This window comes from Neodiprion virginianus, chromosome 6, assembly GCF_021901495.1.
Source record: "Neodiprion virginianus isolate iyNeoVirg1 chromosome 6, iyNeoVirg1.1, whole genome shotgun sequence".
Classification (NCBI taxonomy): Eukaryota; Metazoa; Arthropoda; class Insecta; order Hymenoptera; family Diprionidae; genus Neodiprion; species Neodiprion virginianus.
Genome location: NC_060882.1, coordinates 2,720,629 through 2,745,891, shown reverse-complemented (window position 1 = coordinate 2,745,891; position 25,263 = coordinate 2,720,629). Strand labels below are relative to the sequence as shown.

General features: G+C 36.2%; 4 protein-coding genes across 13 annotated transcripts; 2 read left to right on the top strand and 2 right to left on the bottom strand.

The window, feature by feature from the left end:
- Positions 1–7: 7 nt before the first annotated feature.
- LOC124308016 (transmembrane protein 131) lies at positions 8–11,260 on the top strand. 3 transcript variants are annotated; one of them, XM_046770288.1, is made up of 24 exons: positions 8–245; positions 868–932; positions 1,013–1,041; positions 1,223–1,303; positions 1,413–1,536; positions 1,646–1,759; positions 1,824–1,946; positions 2,052–2,215; positions 2,301–2,487; positions 2,583–2,691; positions 2,806–3,065; positions 3,138–3,554; positions 3,671–3,859; positions 3,944–4,172; positions 4,242–4,623; positions 4,748–4,963; positions 5,124–5,263; positions 6,733–8,036; positions 8,115–8,445; positions 8,524–8,694; positions 8,842–8,948; positions 9,026–9,191; positions 9,323–9,513; positions 9,630–11,260. In XM_046770288.1, exons 1-24 carry the CDS (start codon positions 152–154, stop codon positions 9,717–9,719), a joined length of 5,283 nt encoding a protein of 1,760 aa, XP_046626244.1. In that variant the 5' UTR covers positions 8–151; the 3' UTR covers positions 9,720–11,260. The 3 variants fall into 3 exon arrangements, with proteins under 3 accessions (XP_046626244.1, XP_046626243.1, XP_046626245.1); XM_046770287.1 differs by having other exon boundaries at positions 8,524–8,948; XM_046770289.1 differs by lacking the exon at positions 3,671–3,859 and having other exon boundaries at positions 8,524–8,948.
- On the bottom strand, positions 10,924–13,036 carry LOC124308030 (cilia- and flagella-associated protein 97). 3 transcript variants are annotated; one of them, XM_046770342.1, is made up of 3 exons: positions 12,570–13,036; positions 11,735–12,480; positions 10,924–11,676 (listed from the first exon to the last, which is right to left on the bottom strand). In XM_046770342.1, the coding sequence occupies exons 2-3, from the start codon at positions 12,470–12,472 to the stop codon at positions 11,668–11,670; spliced, it is 747 nt and encodes a 248-aa protein (XP_046626298.1). In that variant the 5' UTR covers positions 12,473–12,480; positions 12,570–13,036; the 3' UTR covers positions 10,924–11,667. The 3 variants fall into 3 exon arrangements, with proteins under 3 accessions (XP_046626298.1, XP_046626297.1, XP_046626296.1); XM_046770341.1 differs by having other exon boundaries at positions 10,924–11,657; positions 12,607–13,035; XM_046770340.1 differs by having other exon boundaries at positions 10,924–11,657; positions 12,570–13,034.
- LOC124308023 (calnexin) lies at positions 12,972–21,320 on the top strand. 4 transcript variants are annotated; one of them, XM_046770317.1, is made up of 9 exons: positions 12,973–13,302; positions 13,678–13,927; positions 14,068–14,363; positions 14,492–15,151; positions 15,506–15,646; positions 15,849–15,974; positions 16,888–17,112; positions 17,329–17,423; positions 21,010–21,320. In XM_046770317.1, the coding sequence occupies exons 2-8, from the start codon at positions 13,687–13,689 to the stop codon at positions 17,383–17,385; spliced, it is 1,746 nt and encodes a 581-aa protein (XP_046626273.1). In that variant the 5' UTR covers positions 12,973–13,302; positions 13,678–13,686; the 3' UTR covers positions 17,386–17,423; positions 21,010–21,320. The 4 variants fall into 4 exon arrangements, with proteins under 4 accessions (XP_046626272.1, XP_046626273.1, XP_046626271.1 ...); XM_046770315.1 differs by lacking the exon at positions 21,010–21,320 and adding an exon at positions 13,551–13,596 and having other exon boundaries at positions 17,329–18,467; XM_046770316.1 differs by lacking the exon at positions 21,010–21,320 and having other exon boundaries at positions 12,972–13,164; positions 17,329–18,467.
- On the bottom strand, positions 17,932–23,548 carry LOC124308021 (myotubularin-related protein 6). Of its 3 annotated transcripts, none has more exons than XM_046770306.1 (13): positions 23,281–23,548; positions 23,089–23,202; positions 22,728–22,890; positions 22,353–22,510; positions 22,157–22,282; positions 21,927–22,061; positions 21,682–21,814; positions 21,341–21,567; positions 20,983–21,233; positions 20,760–20,900; positions 20,559–20,685; positions 20,195–20,470; positions 17,932–20,108 (listed from the first exon to the last, which is right to left on the bottom strand). In XM_046770306.1, exons 1-13 carry the CDS (start codon positions 23,311–23,313, stop codon positions 19,962–19,964), a joined length of 2,031 nt encoding a protein of 676 aa, XP_046626262.1. In that variant the 5' UTR covers positions 23,314–23,548; the 3' UTR covers positions 17,932–19,961. The 3 variants fall into 3 exon arrangements, with proteins under 3 accessions (XP_046626262.1, XP_046626263.1, XP_046626264.1); XM_046770307.1 differs by having other exon boundaries at positions 22,728–22,867; XM_046770308.1 differs by lacking the exon at positions 23,281–23,548 and having other exon boundaries at positions 22,728–22,862; positions 23,089–23,204.
- Between the last annotated feature and the right edge of the window lie 1,715 nt (positions 23,549–25,263).

Genomic DNA, 25,263 nt, shown 5'->3' with positions numbered 1-25,263 from the left:
CGTATTCGGCTGGTATTCGGAGACGAGATAAGACCAATAACCACAATCGATATTGAAAAGTGTCGATAGCAATACAGAAATGGCTGACACCAGATATTCACTTCTGCTAGAGACGAAATAGCATCAGCACTAAATAACACAATATACAATTATGATTTGGAATAAAGTATGTTATAATTTTTTTTTTTTCATAACTCTAGAATTAGTGTCGAAAATTCACCCGTCTTTGCACGGACACAATAATGGTGAGTATTTTTTCCCCTGTTTTTTCGATGATCCTGTATTCCATGTTTGATTCAATATACATAACATAACACTTGTATTAAAATAAAACTAACTTTTATAAATTGAAAAGATTAATAATCAATTATGCAATTCATTTTCTAATTGCGGTTATATTTTTTTTTGGTAAATAAGATTTACTGTAGAGTCATATCAAAATATATTATTTCAGTCGCTTTCCCACATTGCGTATTGTTTACGACACATAAAAACCACAACTGATCGTGAATAGCTTGGCTTGGAATTATCAGTTATGCTTGCGGTTAATATACATATCTACACACACACACACACACACACACACACGCGCGCGCGCGCGTATGTGTACATATATATATATATATATATATATATGCATATGTAATCGAAGTTTTCAATGAATTTAAAAAAAGCCATATCGAACATTACGTTTCCAATATCTGTATTATTCAGTACTCACTGAATGATTCTACAAAATAAATAGCTATGCTCTTGATACGCAAATTATAATTACATAAATGTCTTTCACTAAAAACTTGTGCACATGCTTCGTTAACGTTCATTGGTATGTTTCTATTATAATTCTTCTATGCTTCTTACTTTCAGCATTTGTGCAAGCCAACAATGAGGTCCAGTATCTTTTGGACAACATCCCTATATCCATGCACAAGGTAATGAGATCTGTTTTTTCATTCACTTCTTTCCTTTACTTCAAACTGCACAATCATATTATATTATCTTTCTTTTACAGGGATTCTCTAGTTCAGTTGAGGAGCATCGGTAAGTTAAGTATTTCTAATGAAGGTGGATTTTCATATCAATTCAAGTCACATTCAATGATAACCTTTTGAACGTAAGAGATTTTTTCTCATACTTCTCTTATTTTCACATCTTATTCCTGTTTCCTCTTTTTTTTCCGCAAACTATGCATGATCTCTATAATTGAGAAATTTTGTTGAAGGAATTCGATGTCAGATGACAACACAGTCGATGCAATATCATACATTCAGTTCAAACCAAGCATACTGGACTTCAAAGAAAGGTATGTAAATAATTTCCATTACGAAGCTGTTTAACAGGCAGTCAAAATTTTTTTGGAACTTGTGATATAATTATATTTTGAAATATAACTTTGAATATATCAATTTCAGACAGCTTGGTGTACCACATCAAGAAACTGTGACATTGTTCAATAGAGATTGTAATAAAACAATTCATGTCTCATCAATTTCTGGGAATACACAACACTTTCATTCGTCTTTTTTCCAGGATAAAGTGAGTCTTTAGCCTTGCATTTAATACTACTGATTTTATGGTATGTCCTAAGGAAAAGGAATATAACTGAGTGCTTCCAGACTCATAAACAAATTTTATATGTTTAAAGGTAATCCCACCCCTTGGCAATACAACGTTCAATGTTGTGTTCCTCGGTAGGGAAGAAGGTGAAATCGATAGCTATCTGTTCATTCATACCTCAGACGGTACTCTAAAATATCAGGTAATTGTGACAGGGGACTAAAGTCAAAGAAGACGAGAGTTATCTTTTATTTTTACTGATCCAGGTCCGAGGAATCAGCGTGAGCAGTCCATATCGATTACGACCTGTAGTGGGGATCAAGCTACCATTAAATGCCTCTTTCACACCTCTCATATATATGCATAATCCACATCCCGAGCCCATGCAGGTGATTACTATTACTCATACTTGTAATTCACTTTGTAAAAAAAAAATGTCCATAATGCAAAGTGATGCCCTTATTTTTTTTTTTGTCATACTTTTCCATCCATAGGTAGTTGAAGTTTACAGTAGCGGGGGTGAATTCCAGCTCGAACTGCCATCGGGACAAGCAGAAGGGCCCCGAGAATTGTGGGAAATACCTCCTTACCAAACCAAACCTGTTATTAGATTACACTTCAATGCGTACACGGAGAAAAACCATACAGCCTATATTAGGTATGAATTGTATTGCCTTTAACATATTTTCACCTTTGTATTGATTACATTTCATAAATAAATAAAAAATGTGTAACTTGTTAAGGTTCAAGGTTAATAATAGTGCCGCAGTATTGGTAGTCGCAGTTGAAGTTGAGGTGGGTAATGGAGCCGGACTTCACTGGGGTGGAAGTTCTGGAGTTTTCAATTTGGGAATGGGAGGTTCGCTCCAGCCGCCAACTCACCATCCCATAGCTTTGAAAAATTCTGCTAAGAAGCCTGTAAAAGTGTTGGTTAGTTTTCACTTTCCCACTATTTTACGTAACACCATTTTTTCTTACTACTAATTTCACAAGGTTGTTTCCCTCTTTCGATCTTTTTTTTTTAGAATATAATAAGCACGCCCGTGTCAAAGGCATTGAGAATTAATTTTGAACCAGTTGTAGTCCCAGGTGACACAGAAGTACCAGTTACCGTTGGAACATTGATATACGATTGTAAGTAGCTAGAATATTTTGCGTTACTGTCTTTCAAAATGATTGAATTCGACACAGTTCATCATAGATATTCGTATATGTTCTAATTGTATCTGTGATTTTTTTGTAATTCAGGGAAAGTTGGATTAGATTTACAACATTTCAAAGGAAAACTAGTTGTAAAAGGCATCGGGCCTGGTGGCTTACCTCAAAAACTGACGATACCCTGGATGGCGGAAGTCTTAATTGGCGGTCTGGAAGTAAACACATCTGTAACGCATTACTGTGCCCCCTATTCCACACATCCTCGAAACTTTACTGTTGTGAACAAGTACAAAATACCGCTAGCTATAACCAATGTGTCGCTATCGCCAGAAGCAAAAACTCTCTTCTCGGTATGGCAAACAATTACAGAATTTTAGGGCATGTGTTGTCAAGCATCTAATACTCATCCTTATATTTTTCAGATCAAAGATTTTATTCCAAAAGTACTGAGACCAAGGCAAAAGACTAGTATATTCTCATTGCAATTATCCAATGAGAAGAAGTCTGATAATTTGAAACTTGAATCCTCTATACTAATTCACTCAAATGTTTCTATAACAGAAGTTCCATTGTTAAGTTATGATGGAAAAGTGAAAAAAATTATACCAGGAGAGAAAGAAAATGATAAAGGCACAATGAACTTTGGCACTGTCGGTAGCGGGACAGAAAATGAAGCTATTTTCGCGTTGGAAAACCACAATCCCATTAATGTAGAACTTCATGGCTGGGGTGTGAACATGCCTGGAGCTGTGTTGGAATTAATGGGATGTCAAAAAGGACCAACTCATCTGTTCAACAAAGGCGTACGCAACATAAGCGTTTGCAGCCAAATTGGAAATGTAAGCAGGAAAAGAAATCACGAATGCTCATTAAATGATGAGAATAATTTTAATCATATTTCAATGTTAAAAATATTTTACAATCAATAGGTAATATTATATTTATTGAATTTCAGCAAAGCATAAAACCAGGATATTTAGCAGTATTTAAAATTAAAGTAAAAACTGCTGCCGTTGAGGAAGATACAATAGTAGGAGAAGTTTTTGTTAGAACAACCTATGAACGCCTCACTGTACCTGTCTTCATGCGTGTTGCTCATGGGCGTATTTTTGTAAAGAAACTCACGTTCACGGATTGTTTTCCAGTTAGTCAATTTATGCTCAGTAGTTTGTGTTAATGTTTTTGTCAGCAAAAACAAAAAACGGTGTGAAAAATCATGAATTTTCAGGGATCCGTTTGCATCCACCAAGTGAAAGTGCACTCAACATTTGCAAGGCCGATGGAAGTTACGTCAGTTGAACCATTCCACAAGGATGACAGATTAAAATATGTTCCACAGGATGAGGCACCTTTGCCTGTTATATCTAAAGGCGATAATCACATTGGATCCATCACATTTGACTCATCAATTGCTTGCAAGCATCATTGCTACTTGGGATTGTCTCTTAACGCAAGCGGTACTTCTACATACATTTAACTCCGATTTCCAAGAGAGTGGATAACTATAGTATTGTATTAACTTTCAGCTGGTGCTCAGTGGCTAAATACCTTGAGCCTTCCATCACATACACGTGATTCGGATTTAAACTTATTAAACACACGTTATACACGTTATCTAAACTCGACGGGTGGGGGATCTTGGGAAAATATTACCATGCGTTTGGACACTACAGAAGTAAGAGGTCACAGATTTAGTGTAAATATAAAACATTATTGGCCAAGTCTTCTGGGTAACATTGGTATCTCAAAGAACAAGAGTTCTCTAACGTTTTCACTTACGCAAGTGGGCAACACCTCCTACAAAACGATCAAAATTGATAATCCTAGTTCTAGTCCATTGCTTGTGCAGCTGGTGCTAGATTGGAGTTACCCACAAGGGATGCGACTCTATCATTCCTTACCTAACAAGTAAGTTTACATAACACGTTTGTTGGAATTATAAAAAAATCTTTTTCTTGAACATCAATTTTTAACAGTCAACTATTATTAATTACAGTTTTCTATTTACTATTCCATGTTTTTCATTTGACAGGTTTAAGCCGATCTGTTTAGAATGCCCGATGACGATTCCCAGCGAGTTTAAATTGGAAGATAATTCTGAGGAGAGAGAACGATTCGAAAAACATTGGAATGTCATAGCACCAGCTCAATCTCTGCCACTTTATCTCAGTCCACGTGAATCTAAATCAATACGTATATCCTACACTCCCTTGTCGGCCAGTTCGTCATCAGCGCTTTTATACATCAGGTCAATTTTTACTTCTGTTGTCATTACATGTAATGTACAATATACAGTATATTAGATAGGTATATGTGTGTATACATCTATGTGTATATACACCTGTATGTTGAATAAGTATAACATATGTAGTTCTTTTTTTAACACAATTTACGTGTGTGTGTTTCAGAAATAATATGACGATACTGGAAGTGTTGCGACTAGTTGGGCGTGGAGCACATGCACAATTCAAGTTTGGTAATCGTAAGCCGGGATCGAATACACCACTTCTTTTTGAGCTTGCTGACAAGCACCTCAAGGACTGCGAGCGTAAGAAAACACAATTTGAAACTTGTGTACTCTTCAATCTTACTTATGTTTTTAAGTTTATTTATTTATTATATTTATATGGGCGTATACCCTTTGAACAAAGCTTACAAAAATTCAGGTAGCAGAATACAGAAAAGTAGAATAATGGGATTACAGATATTCAAAACAGGCATCCATGACAAATTTTTTAAAGCAGAAGATAGACGTGTTCTCCAGATCAATCCACGTGCTATTCCTATTATCTAAAATGCTTAGTTGCGCCGAGATGGACTTAGCCAGGTAGGTGTTAGAGAAAATTGCCACCTGGAAAATGATGTCGTTTCTCCTAGCTGATGCGTGTGGGTGAAAGTGAAACATCTTGAGGACAGGAGGAGAATCGTTGAAGTTCTTAAAAACTTTGTATACGAATAGTAGGTCTTGGTAGTCTCTATAGGAAAAGAAGCTGGGGAGATTTAAATTTTTGCTAATCTCAAAATAGTCGTGGTTGAAGCGTTTCATAGGATGATTAATTTTGTACAAAGCATACCTGAGGAGCCTGTGCTGTCCCACCTCTAGGCAGTAAACATTACCTTTACTAAAGGGGCGCCAGAGGGAAGAAGTACAGGACAGGATGGGACGAATTAACGTGAAGTATAGCATCTTCAGAGTAGATGGGGACTTACAATCCTTGGAGGAAATGTGTTCATTAAAAATTAACTTTGAGTCAAGCAAAACCCCTAGGTCGTTGACTCAATCGGATTCTTGCAAGCACACATCTCATATTGCATAGTGGCAATGAACGTTTTCCCTACCGCTACTGAAAGAAAAGTCAAAGCTCTTATTCACATTCAATCGAAGACCATTTAGATCGCACCAGGCCGCAACGTTAGATAGGTCTGTAGAAAAATGTCTTCGATATGTAGGTCTTCTTATTAAAAACATCGAAATTATCAGTCAACGTTTCGACCCTAGGATGTGGGTCATCTTCAGGACGAGTTTATTGCATCTAGTACAAATTTAATGTAAATTTAAAATATGAAACAACTTAAACTGAAGAAAGAAAGAGAAGTCTTCACCGGAAAGATACTTGCCTTTTTGGTTTTTTTGGTTGGTTGAAAATTTGTACTGGATACAATAAACTTGTTCTGAAGATGACCCACAACTTAGGGTCGAAACATTGACTGATAATTTCGATGTTTTTAATAAGAAGACCTACATATCCAAGAAATTTTTCTACATCATACGGGAGGTCAAGAACTGATTTACTTAACAGTTAGATAGGTCTGTTTGAAGATCGGACATGTTACTTGGATTTCGAATAGGCTTGAAGAATTTCTGATCCTCAGCAAACAGCACAAAGTTGGTACTACCGATCGTTATTATTATTAATATTATTTTTTTATTTGTGCATCGGTTAGTTGTAACGTTATTCCAATTGTCTTCCTAGTTAGTTTTGCTTATTGAAGTGCTCTTAATGTAATCTGTTACAGGTGAAAGGTTGAGACAAAGCCCAATACCCAACCTTACAGTGAAACGATCTTTCACTGCAAGAAACACCGGTGAACTGCCAATTGATATTCACGGATTTTACATCAGTGGGTTATATTGCGAAGGATACGGATTCAAAGTATTAAACTGTGCGGCTTTCAAGTTGAATCCAAATGCAACAAAAAAAATTGAAATAGCTTTCACGCCTGACTTTACACTCTCACGTATCGAAAGAGAGTTACTCATATTAACGAGTTTAGGAACAGACAGTGTCCAGGTAGAGGGTGTCAATGAAAGTGGGCTGGCTAGGCTTTCTTTGTTAACTACTGTTCCTGCTCATACTTTAGAAGCCTGTGCGGCTGTCATAACTAGACCTTCTTGGGAGCAGCCTGTACAACTCGCTGCAATTTGCCTTTCTACCATATTGCTAATATGTATCCTTGCTATTTCGTTTCTTGAAGCGGATAGAATTCTGCGTGGGGCATTGGTTAATCTATCTAAAGGGGGTCCTATACAGCCACCTCTGGATCTTAGATTATTAGCAAATGTTTCAATCGCATCCACACAGAGTAATGCTCTTGGGAAAGAAAAGGTGACTAGCGATGAGCGGAACAGACAAAGTAAAAAAGACGATGTCTCGCCAGACTGGTCAATTATGAACGTGAAGAAAACCAAGGAGAAAGATACACAACGTGGAATAAAAATTCCAGACTGGACACCAGACGAAGAACGACGATTCAAAATAGATACTGAATCAAAGGAAATATCGGCAGCCAAGAAATTGGAAGATCCATCAGTTATAGAAAATGCCAATAGTAATAGCAATAACACAGCTCCTCTGGGAACTAAGAAAAAGAATAATAAGAAACAAAATAACAACCTAGAAACGGTACTGGTAGAGACTCTGGCACCACTCTTGACGCCTATACCGGACAGCCAGATTATACCAGAAAAAAAGAATTCAGTCGGTGGTTTACTGAAATCAAGTCCTACTACAACCAAAAAGGGCAAATTGGCTCCAAATACCAACACAGTTACACATGCTACTGTTAAAGAAGAAGTAAAGACAGTTGAAAACGAAGTGCAAGCAGAAAATACAATGCAAACTTCGATTAACATTAGAGAAAGTAAATCAGAGTTAAAAAAGAAGCAAGAAATCAACAGTAGTGGCAGACATGTTCAGGCTAACAATCATTATAAAAAATACGAGGCTTCGAATAGCCAAAAAGTCAATCAGTTTTCTGAAGAGGAGACGTCATCTACTACGACAGAAAGTTCCGTTCACGAGGATGCAGTTCCGTATAAGGTCATATTTTGTTTCCATTCCCTTGTATTTCATTACTAAGCTAGATATAATATTGTAAAAAATACTTTTGATTCGCAGGATTGCGATCGTACATATGTTAAACCAGAGAAACTTCAAAGAAAACCTTTAGTCAAAAAAGGAAAACCACAAACCATACCAGCTGGACCATCTATAGATTATAGAGATAATTACGAAGGAGATTGTGATGATGATGATTACGATAAAGAAAAACAGGACAATCCAAATCGGTGGAAGACTAGTACGACTCGTTCAAATACAAAGCACCATCATCACCCTGCCCGATGTAACACCGAGTCATCCTTCAAACTAACTCGTCCAAGCAAAAATACGCCCCGGAAAGAAAAAGCTACTCAGAAACGCCGTGGTACTGACAAGACTCATCCAAAGTGTATGTAAATGAAGATACGATTTCAGCAATGACAATCTAGAACGTGATTGTGAGTTTGAAATGTTTTTATCTTTGCAGCGAATTCATTGAGAGCGACTTTATCCCAAAGGGACGAGAGTAGACCTGTCCCACCTGCAATCCCATCTCCACTCCCACCACCACCATCTTGTTGGGGTGAAAACAGAGCTAAATTTAGCGATGTTGTCGCTAGGAACCAAGACAGCATTTCGATCTTTGCCAATGCTAATAGTATGACAAAAATTTATTCAAAGTCACTTGAAATACCTACGCCCTGTAACCCACAGACTAAGATAGCGAATAATAATCCGACGCAAATTGAGGAAGAACCTTGTAGCCCTGTTGAGCTCAAGATAAATCCTAAATTTGGTGCTGCAGATCGATCGTGCAAAGGTGACAAGTCCCCTGATCAAGAACTTTTATCGATGCAGCCAAACAGCTGCCATTCTAATAGTTTCTTCATGAACACATTTACAGAGCCACCTGTAAGTTATAAAATGATTATTGTCATGATTTTCCATCTACCGTCGTTCTGTTACAATTGAAACCGAATTACTTGTAGTTTGAACCAGAATTGGTGCCATATGAATTACCAGAAACTGACGAACCTCTGGTCGAACTTGAAAGTCTCGAAGCAGGATCAAGCTGTGGATTATGGGATGATGGCGGTGCAATAACAAATTCAAAGCCAGGAGAGAAAACCTCAAACTTGTCCGATGCATTGAAGGGTAAATCATCTTTATTGCAATAAAATGGTGAAGTTATTGATAAATACAGTTCCGAATGTAGTAGATATCGTCTGTTATTTTGCAACTTTGCGAACCTATCTGGTCTCAATATTCAAATTTCTGGCTTTCAGACAATTGGGTTATGGTAGAAACAAATTGGGAACCACTTTACACACGAGGAGCAGTTGGGGAAGAGCGAAGTGGAGTTTGGGGCGTTAATACAGGAGGTGTGTGGGCAGCTGCACCATGGGGAGCTCCGACACCTCCAGCAAACACGCTGCAGCCCTCTACAACATTGCAAGAAATAAAACAGAATATTCCGGTAAATAATTTACAGATATACAACTCTTTGAAAAAAAAATTCTCGGTCCTACGAATTTTCTTCTGAAAAAAATTGATGTGTACTTATAGTGTCCCCCTTGTTTTATCGCTTTCCAGGATCGCTCTGGTTTTGATCCATTCCGATCTCTTAGCACGATTTGGACACCATCGTCAACAGATCCATGGAAATCAAATCTTCAAAAGTAAATGTTAATGGTTACATTTTGTCTCCATATTGTTTTCTAACAAGTTATGCATTCGTAATGTTAATCGTACCCGTAAATCCACACTTTTTTAAATAATATATTTTCAGACAAAATAGGCAATTCTCATAATCTCCTTTCTTTTAATTATTCATTTTATTTTATCAGTCGGCTTTCTATTACCGTATTCTTCCGAGTACAAGGCGACCTCGCACATAGTACTGAGACAGTATTTCAGGATGTTTTTCTTAGTTACCAACCGCATATAAGACGGGTCCGCGTAAAAACCCAGAACGATTTGGCAAGTGCTGTCAATGACAAAAAACTTCGGCTTATATTCGGAACAATACGTTATTTGTTACAACTGATCATCGAACATATGTATATTTAGAACGGTGGGGTGACAGAAATTCATTGCTGATAAATAATGTGAATTGTTGATGTTTTTACAAAAGGGAAGCATTCTTTTTAACATTGTGGCAGATCGGTACAAAATATGATTGCAAAAACGATGTGATTATGACATAATTTCTTTATTAGTTAGTTCGTTAATAAAACATTTACAATGAAAATGCTACAAACTGCTATTGACGCTTTTAACAACTTATCAAGTTGTGTAGTTTGTCAGTAGAGAACTCGATATAACTTGTACTGTTCACCTACAATATCACTACTATACGATATGACAATATGTAACAAGGATTCACCGTCATTCGGAAAACGTGGTCAATTATTTAAAAAGTATCATTGGTCAATATGTCCAATATTTTTTTTCCTGATTGTTATTTTGCATGTATATGAAAACTATTAATTTTTTTTTTCTTTACAATTGCTTTGCCATTGTACTCTGAAATACCGTGGTTATGATTAGAACAGCGCAATCTTGATTATTGTTAGCGACCATACAATTTCATTACTCAATTGTTCAGGATAGATTTTAACAACATAACTATAATTTACAAGATGAGTAAGACCCACAGTATCTAAATGATAAAAGTTCACAAAGCATACCTACGTAAATTCAATTCAGTAGTGATCATTTTTAGTTTATCAAGTCTAAATCACCTAACAATAATCACCTAATAACACCTGAATAATATATCTGTGATAGATGACTGCGTTAGCTGTAAATACATATATTATTTGGACATCCGAATGTTATTGTGTTACTTAGGTAAATGTATGTGTTGAATTTTTTTTTCCCTTCATAGTCACTAGCATATTATCATAGTTGTACATAGTCTACCAGCGCAACAAACAATAGTCATAAACAGCCGTGTGAATATTTTGTTTCAAATTCATTTAGTTGCAAAGCGAATAACTCAATAGCCAGTTTGGTATACGGATATGTAGCATCAACAACAAAACTTTTTTCTTTTACCTTTAGCTCTTACCATTACTGTAAATGTTTTATCTTGGCCAAATATGTATTTACTTAACAAATGCGCGTATCACACATAGGTCCTTTCTATTGTAACATTTTTGTAAGACTTTTTGTTTTTGTTTTTGAATAAAAAGAAGCTACAAAGATTCAGTTGTACTTTACATGCACTACAAACTTTTCTATTTCCAAACTTATCCGGTTACTAGAGACCAAACGTTGAGTAAAAATGCGCCGTTTTATTTTCGAAGTGTCGTTGCCAATACATATAAATTTATCAAATACAGCTGAACAACTGGAGTGACAATATTAATCTTTATTCGAGAGGGTAAGATATAAATGTATAAATATAATTTTGTAAAGCGGTACCAAATATGTATGTGCACAGGATATTATTGTTTATAGTTTGAACAAGATGCTTAAAAGGTGCACGCAATTAGATACACAGAGACAGTAATTGTAGTACAGTTGCAATGATCACAGCATTGTCAGTTTACAACCAGGTACTGAGGTCCTAGGCATAGCACAAGACTTAGCTTGCTGTATTCTCCTCAGCAGCATCTGAAAAATTTCAATCAACCTGATTACCATTTGATGAAATCCACTAAGATGGGCACAGAATAGGTAAGTAATGGTACCATATTGTCTTCTTCGATTTTTTTCTGCTGTCTTTTTCTATTGATTGCAGAGCTACTAGTTCTTGGGGGTCCTGAAATTGGCTTTACAGTTTTACCCTGCGGTTTTTGATGGGACATTATCTTCCTGAGTAGCAGTTGGTTTTCTCTCTCAATTTTTCGCAAATCTTCGTTCGTGAAGCTCATGTTTCTTCTCCCACAGCGTATCAATTGTCTTCTTTGCTGCTCTAAAATGACTGTGCCTTCGCCTTTGCCCAGGTATGTCATTTCGCTTTCCGACAAAGACAAATCCTCATCTTCTTTTCCATCTCTATGCCAATCTCCGCCACTCCTCGTCCTAATAACATCTAAATTTCTTTTAATATAGTTGACATCCATTGAATGCAAAAGTGACGAGCAACCGCTCATCGATGAATGTGGTGTAACATTTGTAACTTCAGATTCTTTGCAGGAAATATCCGAACAAAATGAGTCCACGTCGTACTCGGATTTGTCATCGCTTTCCATTTCCTCTCCATTAAGACTGTCTTCTGGTTTATAAATGTTCAAAGCTGCTGCATTTTCAGTTTTGTTGCTAGCTCCGGAAATTTCATCCTCAGTTTCCTCATAATTTCCAGATATTTGGCAGTCTTTGTTTGCGATAGATACTGATGCGGACAACTTGTGATTTGCTTGCTCTCGAACTTGGGTGATACCAATTATCATCAATTTCTCCGATGCTGTTACTTTAGATTTGGCCATAATGGCATCTGGTAAAAATAAATTAATATGGAAATGATTACAGAAGTTGGTGATTGCTGTAAAAGCAAATGCTTCGAATACACAAAATAAATATTACTCTCTTAAGCTAGAAATATAGTAGTAGGCTTCGTCACCATGGCAACCGATTGGTGACTCCTCTGGCTGATTTCACTGAACTAACGATTAGTGAAATAGTTTTGTTTGTAAAAGTGTGGGGAAAAGGTGACGATTGACAAAAGTGCTCCATCAAAATTTGAGAATTCGGAGTGACTTGGAGCAGCTTTGAGTAGATGATTGTAGTGCGTCGGAACCACTCCATTATTCATATCGCCGCCGAATATTTCTGGTTCTCATTGGTCCCTCATTCGCAAGCCCGTCACGATGTCCTGCACGAGCACCCACGAGTATGTAACATTATGCTGAAAACATTTGGTGGAGAGTTTGGTGCAATATGAAACAGGTTTTGTTAATTATTTTGATACTGATTGTGAGTTTTCAGGTGCTTATTGTTTCTGGATTCATCCATCGCCATTTAAACCTCGGTTCAAATTCGAGAGCGATATGAAGATCTGGTTCGCAAAGAGTCGACTCCAATTCAACGCTGAAAGCTAGGCTGAAAACGTCGCGTGCATGTGAACGCGGCTTATCGGTGATCGTCAAGAATCGAGAATCGAAAGAATTCAAGAACACTCGTGAGCAAATGTTACTACGTGTAAATAGATTAGATTATAACTATTAGTTAATTAAATAAAACGTGTATACTTGGCGTGTGACCAAGTTATGTTCACCGGCTTTAAATTGCCTCTTTATGACTGAAATCTGTTGAAAAGGTGAGGCATCATCTTACGTCATATACCTAAAATTCAATTTAGAGGCTAGGTTCACCCGAATAATATTTCAATCTGATCTTAAGTGATTTGATTACATTTTTATTTATTCACGAAACTTTAGCTGCTATCTATTTGTAACCATTTCGTAAGCGTGCGGAACTTATTTCTGCTTTGGTGCATTACTATTTTAAAAAGTCGTCTAAACATGTTTTTCAAAGCCACGCGACCTATTTTTCGATTATTTGTAGGTCTTTGCTCAATTGTAAGTTTCTACCGATTCAGTACCGTTTTCATGTACGTATACATTAGTAAGTGATTTTAATGCATTGTACTATTGCCTCGGTAACGAAATATACTCACTATACTTGTCCCCAGATATTTCAAATGGATAGACTTTTTGTCACCGTCCTGTTCAGTCTGCTATTTAGCGGATTCAATGCAGACAAAGATCATATACACAATGAGGACTTCAGTGATACCTTAAATCATGGTTATCGAAGCCCGGTCCCTAAAGGGTTTGCCTACCTAGCCGAGCATTTCGATGACCCTGAACACTTAAAGAAACAATGGGTCTTATCTCAAGCTAAAAAGGATGATATTGATGAGGAAATAGCCAAATACGATGGTTGGTATTGTTTTAGATGTAGAATGAATCATCGATAGATGATATTCGATACCCAACAATACCACTCCATCCTGATATTCAATACAAAGAATGATTCACATTAACTCTGACTCAATTACCAAGAATTCACATCATTTCAGGTATTTGGAAGTTGGAAGAAGCTTCAAAATATGCTCAGGAAGGTAACACTGGATTAGTATTGAAAAGTAAGGCTCGTCATGCTGCCATCTCTGCTCCTTTGTCAAGACCTTTTTATTTCGAAGACAAACCTTTAGTCGTTCAGTATGAAGTGATACTACAAGAAGGTCAAGAATGCGGCGGTGCTTACCTTAAACTTCTGACTCTTGATTCTCAGCATAAAGACCTTAAACTCTTCAATGACAAGACTCCCTATACCATTATGTTTGGGCCAGACAAATGTGGAAATGATCATAAGGTGAGGAATATTCATACATAATGTTATAACTTAGTAGGTACTGGGTAGCAGGTAATGGTTGTTATACAGGAAATGAAATTGATCAAAAAAACTTAGGTAAATTTTGTAACATAATTTTTTATTCACAGCTGCACTTCATTTTCCGTCATCAAAACCCTCTTAATGGTTCCTTTGAAGAAAAGCACTGCAAAAAACCCAAAGAGCGTCTTGAAGACGCATTCAAGGACAAACAGCCTCATTTGTACACACTTATAATTCGACCAGACAATACTTTTCAAGTGAAGCTAGACAATAGCGTTGTAAATGAAGGTAGCCTACTGGATGACTTTACTCCACCTGTTAATCCACCTTTGGAGATTGAAGACCCTAATGATAAACGTCCGGAAGATTGGGATGAGAGGGAAAAGATACCTGATCCCTTAGCTATTAAGCCTGAGGACTGGGATGAAGATGCACCAGCTCAAATAATTGATGAAGAAGCAGTAATTCCTGACGGTTGGCTAGAAGATGAGTCAGCGATGATACCTGATTCTAGCGCAATAAAGCCTGAAGACTGGGACAATGAAATGGATGGAGAATGGGAACCACCTATGTTGAGCAACCCGCTGTGCGAGAAAGCTCCAGGATGTGGTCCGTGGAAGCAACCATTGAAACAGAATCCCCGTTTCAAAGGAAAATGGTTGGCGCCGCTAATAAACAATCCTAATTACAAGGGTAAATGGATGCCTCGTCTTATACATAATCCTGCCTATTTTAACGACGAACATCCTTTCAAAATGACCCCAATTGTAAGTACATTTAGCATTGTAATGCAAACTAAAAAAATATGCATTGTTCAATGAATAAAAAGGTTTCATTTTCACTGTAATCAACATAGAGCTAAGCGGAAAAACTTAATTTTTGAAATCAGTTGTCCATATATGTGAAGAAGTTTGACCTTGAAATCTTATAATTCCACCTAAAAGAATATTTTTATTCGACATTGTCTTCAGGCTCCTAATGACCATTAAATTTGAACTCTATCTGTCATGTGGCTCTTCAGGAATTTCGGATAAACCTTTTCAGTATATAGGGACAACTTATTTCGAAAATGAATTTATATTTTCAAATTATATTCATAGTATTTTCTGTTCTCGTTTTAGTTCGCAGTTGGATTTGAACTCTGGTCCATGTCACCTGATATCTTCTTTGACAATATTATTATCACAGATAGTGAAGAAGTTGCAAAGAAATGGTCTGATGATTCGTTTGAATTACATCGAGCAAAAATTGCTCAACAAAACGTGAGTAATTTGTTCTTTACCTATTAATACACCTAAAATCTCACTGATTGACAAGTGGGTAATATGATAAATTTTCAATGGTATGGAGCGGAATTTTTAAATGTCATTCATAATGGCAACAAACAAATTGAAAAAATCTACCGAATTTTTTCAACTTACACTAACACACTGTCACATGGTTCCATTGGATCGTGATACCTAGGAAACTTTATGGGGTAGAATGATGCATTCTATGAACCATAAGCCAGGATGGTGGGCCATATATTTCATCTACTGCGCTATACCTGTTGTTATGTACATCTCTTACCTAATCAAGCGCTCTGGAGAGGTATTGAAAAAAAGATGCGAACCCAAATTAAGCTGTGCTTGTTCCATTTCCTTATCTAATCACAATCGTATCGTTATAGTCTTATAATATTTGAACCAATTATATAGTTGATAATAAAATCTCCCCATGGCTATACCACTTCATCTACATCAGACGAATTATTACATTTGTATATTATCAATTTGGTTTCTATTGCGCAAAAGCCAATACAGAAGTGTGTCTGAAACTGAAATATATTCGAAATAATTATGAAGGGAACAAGTAATGTGTACTGGGACAAGTCATGAACTATCAGGGAATTTTATTTCAATTTGAAAGTGGACACCTTGTATAACTTTGAGCAACAGCGTTTTCAATAGAGAAATAATCATATGAAAAAAAACTATGTCGCTAAAAAATTTTCAAGACACAGTAAGATACAAATTTAAATCGGCATTTGAGATGAATGGTGTAGAATTGTTCTATTGTTACATATAGTGGAGTCTGTGGAGCCAAATAGCTGCATTTACGGTTGATCATCCGTGGATGTGGGCTATTTACGTATTCGTTGCTGGTATTCCCATACTTCTACTAGTTTACTGCTGCTGTATTCCTTCTCAGGTATTATGCTTGGTACACCATAGTTATTTCCCCAAATTTTTTTGTATGTGTAGTATAGATATGTATAAAAGAAAGTGAGAAGAATATGCACTTTACAATTAGATTGACCCCTAAATCATGTATTGCATAACTCCTTTTAATCTCACTTTAACTACATCAATATACTTCTTAGAGATTCGAATCTATTCAACAAAAATGGTTAGTATATATCCATGTTGAAGTATTTCATGATCTAATAATTTGCAGTAAAAATCTTCGTTCAAGCCATCTTACAACCCGCCCATCAATTTATTAAACCATAATTAACTGTTAGGATAAACAAGACTTCAAACCAGAAGATAGAGAGCCTTTGCAAAATGAAGAACTAAATGAAGAAGAGAGTGTGGCAGATGAAGAAGATACTAGTGCAGAGAACAAAGAGACTGACCAGAAGAATAAAGAAGAGACTGATGGAAAACAAAAAGAAGTTGTTGAACCTGAAGAGTCGGAGAACAGTAGAGAATCAGACGAAGCTGTGACGGAGGAGTCTATTAATAAGGTTTGTAACCATCTATTAAGCTTACACATAAAATGTGTTAGTGTTGAAAAGCCTAGAAATTCAAAAGGTGAATACAAGGCTATGTATATGGATCGACGTGGATTAACGGTGCAGAACCTAGGCAACACCCTCGATTGAGTGTATTAATTTTGTACCCACAATTGCTTGTGGTGAATTGAAGATATAAAGTAGCCTGATTTTCGCTTTTCCTCGTAGGAGAAGCCACTAGAAGGAGGTGATGGGCCTCGCCGAAGAAAGCCTAATAAAGAATGAGCGCAGTGAAGATTGACGTATTGTAATCACATTCCGCTGTAAGTTCACTATCAAATGTTCTACAATTACAAGTTAATATTACAGTTGATAAGTATTAAATTTATCCTGGACGACAACAGAGTTAGCTACAATTAGATCACTATTTAGTATTGTGGTCTTTTTGGGGAATAGCAGTCAAAGCATTTCATGTGTCAATAGTTTTTCTTTTATAATATTTGTTAATAACGAGTAATTGAACTTTATTCATCCTACGTAGCAGCGATGAAACGTGGACAGCTTTCTCATTGAAAATATCTAATGTTCACTTAATGTTAGTCGCAGAAATTAAACTCCACAATATCAATATTATAATACTAATGATGAAGTTTCTGAGAGTGAACATTTAGTTACTGCCACCAGGTTTTCATTATGTAGTTCATAAAGTTCGTTCGTGTGATTTTGAGTGATCAATAGATTGTGTAAATTCTTTTCCGGAACATCTTAAAATTTATTCCCGTATATTCATTAAACTTTGTGCTTGTCTCTAGAAACTTTTTTGTTAGACTATTGAAAAAATCATCTTTTGTGGGTTTACCACCTGTCTAATCTTTATGTGGATTATACAGTTCAATAAATCTCACGTGTATGAGCTTATGAAACTTTTGGGAAATTTAGGTGATAATTGGCAGCGTGTAAATCTTTGAGGTGAAATTCTCAATACACCTTTCTTCACCCATCATTATGAAATGAAATCAATTTCTATTACATCTTTATTATCTTTGTCTCCAAATTTCGTGTTATAATGAGGACACAAGTAATTGGTGAGAAGACGAGGTCGACGTTGCTTACTAAAAATTATTTTGACCATATGATCAGTATTACGTATGTAGTGAAACAAGCAATGGCATTCCTTACGAGTAAAAATGATGTTAATGATCTCGAAATTGAGAATATTGTAGTAACCCTCAATGTAAGGAGTTAATTTTGACAAAGTTATATCGAACCTATGTATTTTTAATACTGATCTTGTACTGAAAGCTGTAATACGTTTGACTACGAATTGATCAAAATGGATACAAATACACACAAGTACTGATCTGGTACATACTAAGTCTCTTTGTGCATGTTGTCCTTATTATAAATGTCAACTCTAGGTGGAACAAAACTGAAACCAATGGACGTAAATATATTGTGTATATGTTTATGCATAGCACGAAAGTCAGTTTAATTTATTGCGCAACACATTATTTAGTTTCAAAAACCTTAATCTATAATACAATATTTATTTATTCAGCCTCATGTAATGGATATACCTACTTTTTACTTCATAGTATAGGAAATATGTACGTATGTACATATATGAATTAGCCAAAGCAAAAACAATTTAAACTGTTTTTGGATAATTTTATATTACAATGCTGTGCCTCTTGTAATTATTATATAAACAGAATTCTTTCATATTGGAATTTTGTACTAGGAATTGAGACCTAATAGCTCATTTCAAGAAGTGATTCTACTTTCGTGTAAAAGTCATTCATCAGATGCCTCATTGAAACTTGAGAATTTCAATTTTCATAACTCTAAATCTACGCTATTGGAAAATTAATAAGCATCCAGCCTGCTGTAAAATGTTTTATATTTTTATTATCCAAAAACAGTTTTCATAGTACAACATCAATGTAGAATCCCTCATGAGTATTGTGTAATTCATTTTTGTTAATAAACGGTAATAGCTTCGTAAATGTAAACACTATGAAATGGTAATTTCAGGGTGAGCACCAGCCGATTTTTCTTATCACATATACATGCGAGTGAATTTTGCAGACTGATTAATGTAAGCCGTTGATGTTTTTTTCAATCCTCTACAAAAATGGTTTCTCAGGTAAAAATGTTTCGCGTGAAATAACGTTAGCTAACTTTCAAAAAGTAATGCGTTGAACAATTTGATGGGAAGATTCAACCACTTGGCGTGAAATAGCCATGGCTGTCATTGCATACACTTGTAATTTCTATTTGACTTTACGATTATTTTTGGCACTCACTAAGTACTGTTTTGTAACAAACAGAATGATAACGAAAGTAGCTGATGTAAGATTTCACCTTCAATCAAGTTACAAAAACTGAGATTCAATCTTTGAAGTACAGTCACGCGTGATTGCACGTTCTGTCATTAAGGAAAAAAAATTTCCTTGAGTGTACTCTTAATTAAGAACAGAAAGTATTCGATTTACAAATGTATTTCAATTATTGTACCTATTTCTCCATAGTATATTGGATTACGTAGGTATAATTTCAAATAGTGTTGCATAATTTATCTTCCCACATTATATGAGGACCGGAATGGGTTGAAGAAAAATCGTATAAAAATTAAATGAATTTGGTTTATCCATTTAATCAGGATACTTGTATGTCGTGCTGTAATAAGTGTATTTCGAGTTGATACGTCATATGCTTATCAGTTATGGAACTCATATAATTATAGTCACATTATAATAAATGATATTTCCCTGTATAAATTAGATACAAAATGGAAATCCATAGATTGTGTCTACATTTTCACTAATGTGCGCAGTCAGGTCCGGTGTTGAATAGTAACACTAAGAATTACATGGTGATGAACTTGATGGATTCTGGGAACATGACTTGCAAACTGGTACTGCACGCTGTGATAATTGACCAGCTAATGTCCCGTGTCTTCCCATGCACCTTGTGCAAAATATGTTGCCACAAGACCAGCAATGGTACTAAAATTATTTATCACATTACATATTACAGCAATGTAAACAACTTTGGTGAGACGTAAGGCAAACTGATAGTGAAATGTCTATACCTTTTTGTTGAAAGTGTCAAACGTAGTAGAGCAAACGCATTCTTCAATGTTACGAGAAGATTTCCAATCCAGAGCAACGGATTTCAATTCTTTCTCTAATTGGCTTGTGCTTATATCTGTTCTATTACTTAATTCTTGAACGTTAGCAGAATTTCCTATTATCTTCTCCGACAGAGATTCTTTGCTGAATTTATTATCCAGATGTTCGTAATGTGTTTGCCGTTCCTTTTTTTGAGCATCATTTGATGTTAATAGTTTGCCTATTAAATTGACTCTCTAAAAGCAAGTTTGCAAACATACTTAATTATATTAAAAATTATGTAGTACAGTTAGGAATATATGTATGGGTCAATCAGCAATATACCTTATACAAAAGTTTTACATGATCCTCCAAAGCAATAGTGTGGTCATGAATAGTTAGAAGTAAATCTTCATACGTCTCTCTACAGTGTATGCCATTTTCGAATCTACAGTATAAACCCTTCCAGAACCTATAATGAATTATACATCGTTTAACACCATACCAATAAGACAATTTTGTCATTTACATTAATTCATTACTTACAAAATACTTTGTGGCGCCAACTTAGGCCACAGAACATTGTTGCTCTCTTCTTTATAGCCGTTACAGCAGTACAACGGATTGATATATTCGTTCATATGATTTGCCATGTGCCCCCACAAAGAATAAGTTCTGTTACTGAGTCTAAAATATTTTTAAACTCATTAAAACTTCTGAAAGACTTTTCTATGAGATTTTAATCCATCTTGCAATGAAAATATTTCACCTTAGTGTTTGCCTATCCTTTTCACAGTTACCAACGAATGTTCCATATTGACAACTATGAATGTGATCGTGAAGAGTCAACAGGAAATATTCGTTAAATTGGAAGGCATACGGATGCTGGTTCAAAAGCTGGTATGTTGCGTCAATAAACTGAGTGAATATTGGTGCTATTTCTTTACCATCACTGCTAATGTGACCACATCGATTGCTGAACTTGTGACCAAACGATAGCCAGTCTTTCTCTATTAATGCCTAAATACACAAACATTATAAAAGAATATAAATGATGGTACTTCAGTGATATAATTTTTTGTATAAATACATGATGATTTACAACTACTCTGCACTAAAATTGTCACCTGAAATCCTTGTATTGTTCTGTGAAATGGATCCAGCATCAATGCCGCTAGAGAACAGACTTGCGCTGTTCGATCCCAGCCATCACTACAGTGAACTACAACACTAACTCCGTTTGAAATGGCACGTGCTATGAACCAGCCAGTCTCCAGCATGGAACGTATGTGCTTTAACCAGCCACTACTTTCTAATCCGTTCAGAAAACTGCTCACTGTTGTCATTTTATGCACTGTCGGGTGAAACATGATCTTTTTTGTAATTTTCGAATTATTTTACTGCTGAAGACAGGGAATTGTATGGCCAATGATTGTATAAGTATTTGACATTTTAAAGTGGAACTTACACTCTGTTAGTTTATTCAAGCTTGCTCGCATTACATGAATATTTTCAATACCAAAAAAATGAAATTTGATATTTTCGTAAAAGCTTTCGTTTTCATAGCCTTTGCCTGCGGCTCTATTTGCCATTGCGTTAATCTAAAATTGTATAACACTTAGTCCTTTAGGTGTAGACAAAATGTGCATTATTTTCACAAATGAGTTAAACTTTGATCGCAATTTGCAATCGAATTCAAATTAAAACACTTACCCGTGGTCGTGTGTCAACCACATACATGTATTTGGAATTGGGATTAGTACAAAGTATGTTGTATAACATTTGCTCATCTTCAGGGCATCGTGCATTGAAACCAGATAACGGCTGACTGCATCTACATATCGCAGCCTGGAAGTTGAATTGTCACTTTATTGCAATCTATTTGAATATTTTTTACACGTGACAAACCAGGAACCAATGTCTAACAGGCATAAATTTTGAACCTTATTAGAATGAAGATATGTTAAAACTGGTAAGCGGCCTTTACTTCTGAACTTTGCACTGCCAGACAATACATTATTCGTTGATGTACTAGGTACGTAAAGATACTTTGGATACGTATCGCACAGCTAAAAAATAAAAATTGTAAACTGTTATGGTATGGAATATGTAGAGTTCAAAAAACAGACAAATTCCTACCTCGTAGTTTGTGTTGAGATAGGATAAAGACCATTCGTCATTTGGAACACCTAATCTTTGAAATTCACTCTGAATATCAAAAAAATTCCAGCCGGCATGTTGTGGCAATTCATCCTTACTTGCTTGATAACTGAAGCAATACAGATCTTCTAATCTTGCTGAAAATATTGGTAGTTTTTTATACAGTTCGAAATTCAAATACTTTTTAGTTTTGCATCGAAAGTAATTTAATAGTCGAATAAAAATGGCTAAATTCCAGGGAATCAGCTTGCTATCTCTTGTACAATTCATGTCATTCGGCTTCTCATTGCTGATGCTTGAATAGAGCTGGAAACAATGTGGTGGATGAAAGTATGCATTATGTAATAATCTTACCTGGTGATGACAATTTTAATAGTGTAAGATATATATCATGACACTCGCGTTCCTTCGGTATTACAAAAGTAACGGTCAAAAAGTTTTTGCACTTTATTTGAAGAGGGGATCCTGTGGTTGACAGCGGCTGCTTATCTACACTGGTAATATGCATGTATAAAACCTGGAAAGAAATATATACTGGAAATCTTTTCACGATATACATGTATTTTAATTAACTGTTGCGAACATATCGTATGGAAGATAGAATAAATCAGAACGACTGGAATGGTAAATAGTGAACTACTCAAAGGACAGGGAAATCATTACCAATGCTCATTGCATTGGTGCCTAAAAAAAATCAATGTAAATGAAACCTCACCCATATTTGTTTTTTCCCATTTGGGTCGACAAATATCAAATGCGTTGCAGTTGGGTAAAGCGTTCCCAAGGAATGATTGTTGCTGTACTTGTCAAGCATCCGCACATTTTCCACCTGAAATGAACGAAACGATAAACACACATTTTAAATAATGAAAGAAATTTACAACGGTGTTGCACCGTGCATACTGGCCTTCGGAATTTTGATTAACTCCATCGTATTCATAATCCTTAACCACGTTAAAACGTTTATTAGAGAGGTCAATCAAAGTAAATCATATCTTGTTAGTTGAATGGTTGTACCGGCGTGAACATCAATTTTCTCGCCTGTGTCAAATTTTCATCCTTGGATTTGACACTTCCCACCCTTCCTAACTATCTTGTTCCGGCCTACTCGTACCAAGCTGTTGCCAGCTGACAGTTCACAGTTGACAGTAGGTACGTGCACACGTAAATACAAACCTCCTATTGCATACACGCTATTTGCAGAACGGAATAGGTAAATATCACTGATTAGTATAGAGATCAGTGGTATATATCAGCGACATCTGTTCGGGTTTATGAGAATTACTGTTGTTTGCCGTGCGTGCATCTCAGATTTACAGCGTTTCCTCTTGAGGGCATCGGTTGCATTGAATGCGCACGATGCGTACCACGCGCAAGTCGCGTCTTTCTCTTGGTATTTTAGCGCGCAACTTTAAAGTGCAGCGTGTTTCATTTGAAAATCTAGAGCAAGTTGTTTCTTCACCGAGTGCAAAAAACTTACACCGTCGTTGTGACGCGTTATCGAGTGTGAGTGCAATGGAACGCGAAAAGCTTTGCAATTATTAGAAGTATTGTTGTCTTTCTCCAGCGACGAAGATGAATCATTGGCTAAGGAGACTCTTAAGCCCAAAGCCTAAACTTTGTTAAAGTCGTTGTGTATAAATTAACCGACGAAGAGGTTAGGAAATATGTACATGTTTCTAGATTATTTATTCATTAAAATACGTTAAAAATTATTTAGCAGTTGTAAGATCATTTTCGAAGAAGTCGGGAGATTACATATCAAGTGATTGATATGTACGAGAATTTGCAGTGTTATGCAAACACCGTACATTCACTCGCCACTTGAACTTCAGACAGCGCGCAATGGATTCCTTTCGCAATATGATGTCGGTATAGTGCATCGAAGGAATGGATCCAGCATTTTTTTAAAACGCCAAAATGCTCACCAAATTCCCAAGGGGTTAGCCTCACTTTTTGTTTCGGCAAAAAATCTTTTGTCTCAGAATCTATTCGTACGACTCTTCCTGGACTATTTGGACCTCAAGGATTCGAGAAGCACTATAAATCATTGGGGGCCAACAGCTGAGATGATACGAAGAAAATATGGAAAAATTCAATTATTTATTCAGTTTAATCCACGTTACATGAAATAGTAACACCTGAACACTTGTACTATGATTGGGGCTTATTGAATAAACAGCTGAAAGTTTGTACATACATATATGTGATTATTCTACCACACCTTTCAGAAAACCGTGTGCAGATTTTGGGTTCAGACCGTAACTCTTGACCCGATGATCGCAGCGTATTGGGACTGCGCCCAATCGATTCCTCTCGCAAAATTACGTCGGAGGATTGCATGAAAGAATTTATTCCGGCACTTTTCAAAATCGCGGATATTTTCGCCAAAAACGCAAAGGGGTTAGCCTTACTTTTTTTTCATTTTTGGAGCCGAAAATTTTTGATCTCAGATTCGATTTAAATGACCCTTTCCTGACTAATTGGACCCCGGGAACTCAGAAAACCCAGCGAAAAGAGTGTGAGATGAACAGGAGAGTAATTGCGAAGGAAAAAGCACCTGCTGAAAAATGTCGAAAACACAGGTTCTCGTTTTTTGGCTGTGACTTCTGATGTGTTGATCGCAGCGTATTGGGACTGCGCCCAATCGATTTCTCTGGCAAAATTACGTCCGACCAGTGCTACAATTAATTAATTCCAGCACTTTCAAAAATCGCGAAAATTTTCGCCAAAAACACAAAGGGGTTAGCCTTGCTTTTTTTTTTTTTCCAAAAAACTTTTGGTCTCAGATTCGATTTAATCGACCCGTATCTGACCAACTGGACCCTCAGGAACTCGGAAATCGCAGCGAAAAGAGCGTAGGACCAACAGGAGAGAAATGGCGAGCGAA

Bases quoted from the DNA above. Each gene is read 5' to 3' on its own strand.
- LOC124308016 (XM_046770287.1), top strand. From the start codon at position 152: ATGATTTGGAATAAAGTATGTTATAATTTTTTTTTTTTCATAACTCTA. The intron at 3,555-3,670 runs GTAAGCAGGAAA...ATTGAATTTCAG, and splicing joins TTTGCAGCCAAATTGGAAAT to CAAAGCATAAAACCAGGATA. The intron at 4,964-5,123 runs GTCAATTTTTAC...TGTGTGTTTCAG, and splicing joins TCAGCGCTTTTATACATCAG to AAATAATATGACGATACTGG.
- LOC124308030 (XM_046770341.1), bottom strand. From the start codon at position 12,472: ATGGCCAAATCTAAAGTAACAGCATCGGAGAAATTGATGATAATTGGT. The intron at 11,658-11,734 runs GTACCATTACTT...GAAATTTTTCAG, and splicing joins AAATCGAAGAAGACAATATG to ATGCTGCTGAGGAGAATACA.
- LOC124308023 (XM_046770317.1), top strand. From the start codon at position 13,687: ATGGATAGACTTTTTGTCACCGTCCTGTTCAGTCTGCTATTTAGCGGA. The intron at 15,152-15,505 runs GTAAGTACATTT...TTCTCGTTTTAG, and splicing joins CTTTCAAAATGACCCCAATT to TTCGCAGTTGGATTTGAACT. The intron at 15,975-16,887 runs GTATTGAAAAAA...ATTAACTGTTAG, and splicing joins TAATCAAGCGCTCTGGAGAG to GATAAACAAGACTTCAAACC.
- LOC124308021 (XM_046770306.1), bottom strand. From the start codon at position 23,313: ATGAATACGATGGAGTTAATCAAAATTCCGAAG. The intron at 22,062-22,156 runs GTTCAAAATTTA...TTCAACTTCCAG, and splicing joins CATATCTTCATTCTAATAAG to GCTGCGATATGTAGATGCAG. The intron at 20,686-20,759 runs GTAAGTAATGAA...AATTCATTATAG, and splicing joins TTGGCGCCACAAAGTATTTT to GTTCTGGAAGGGTTTATACT.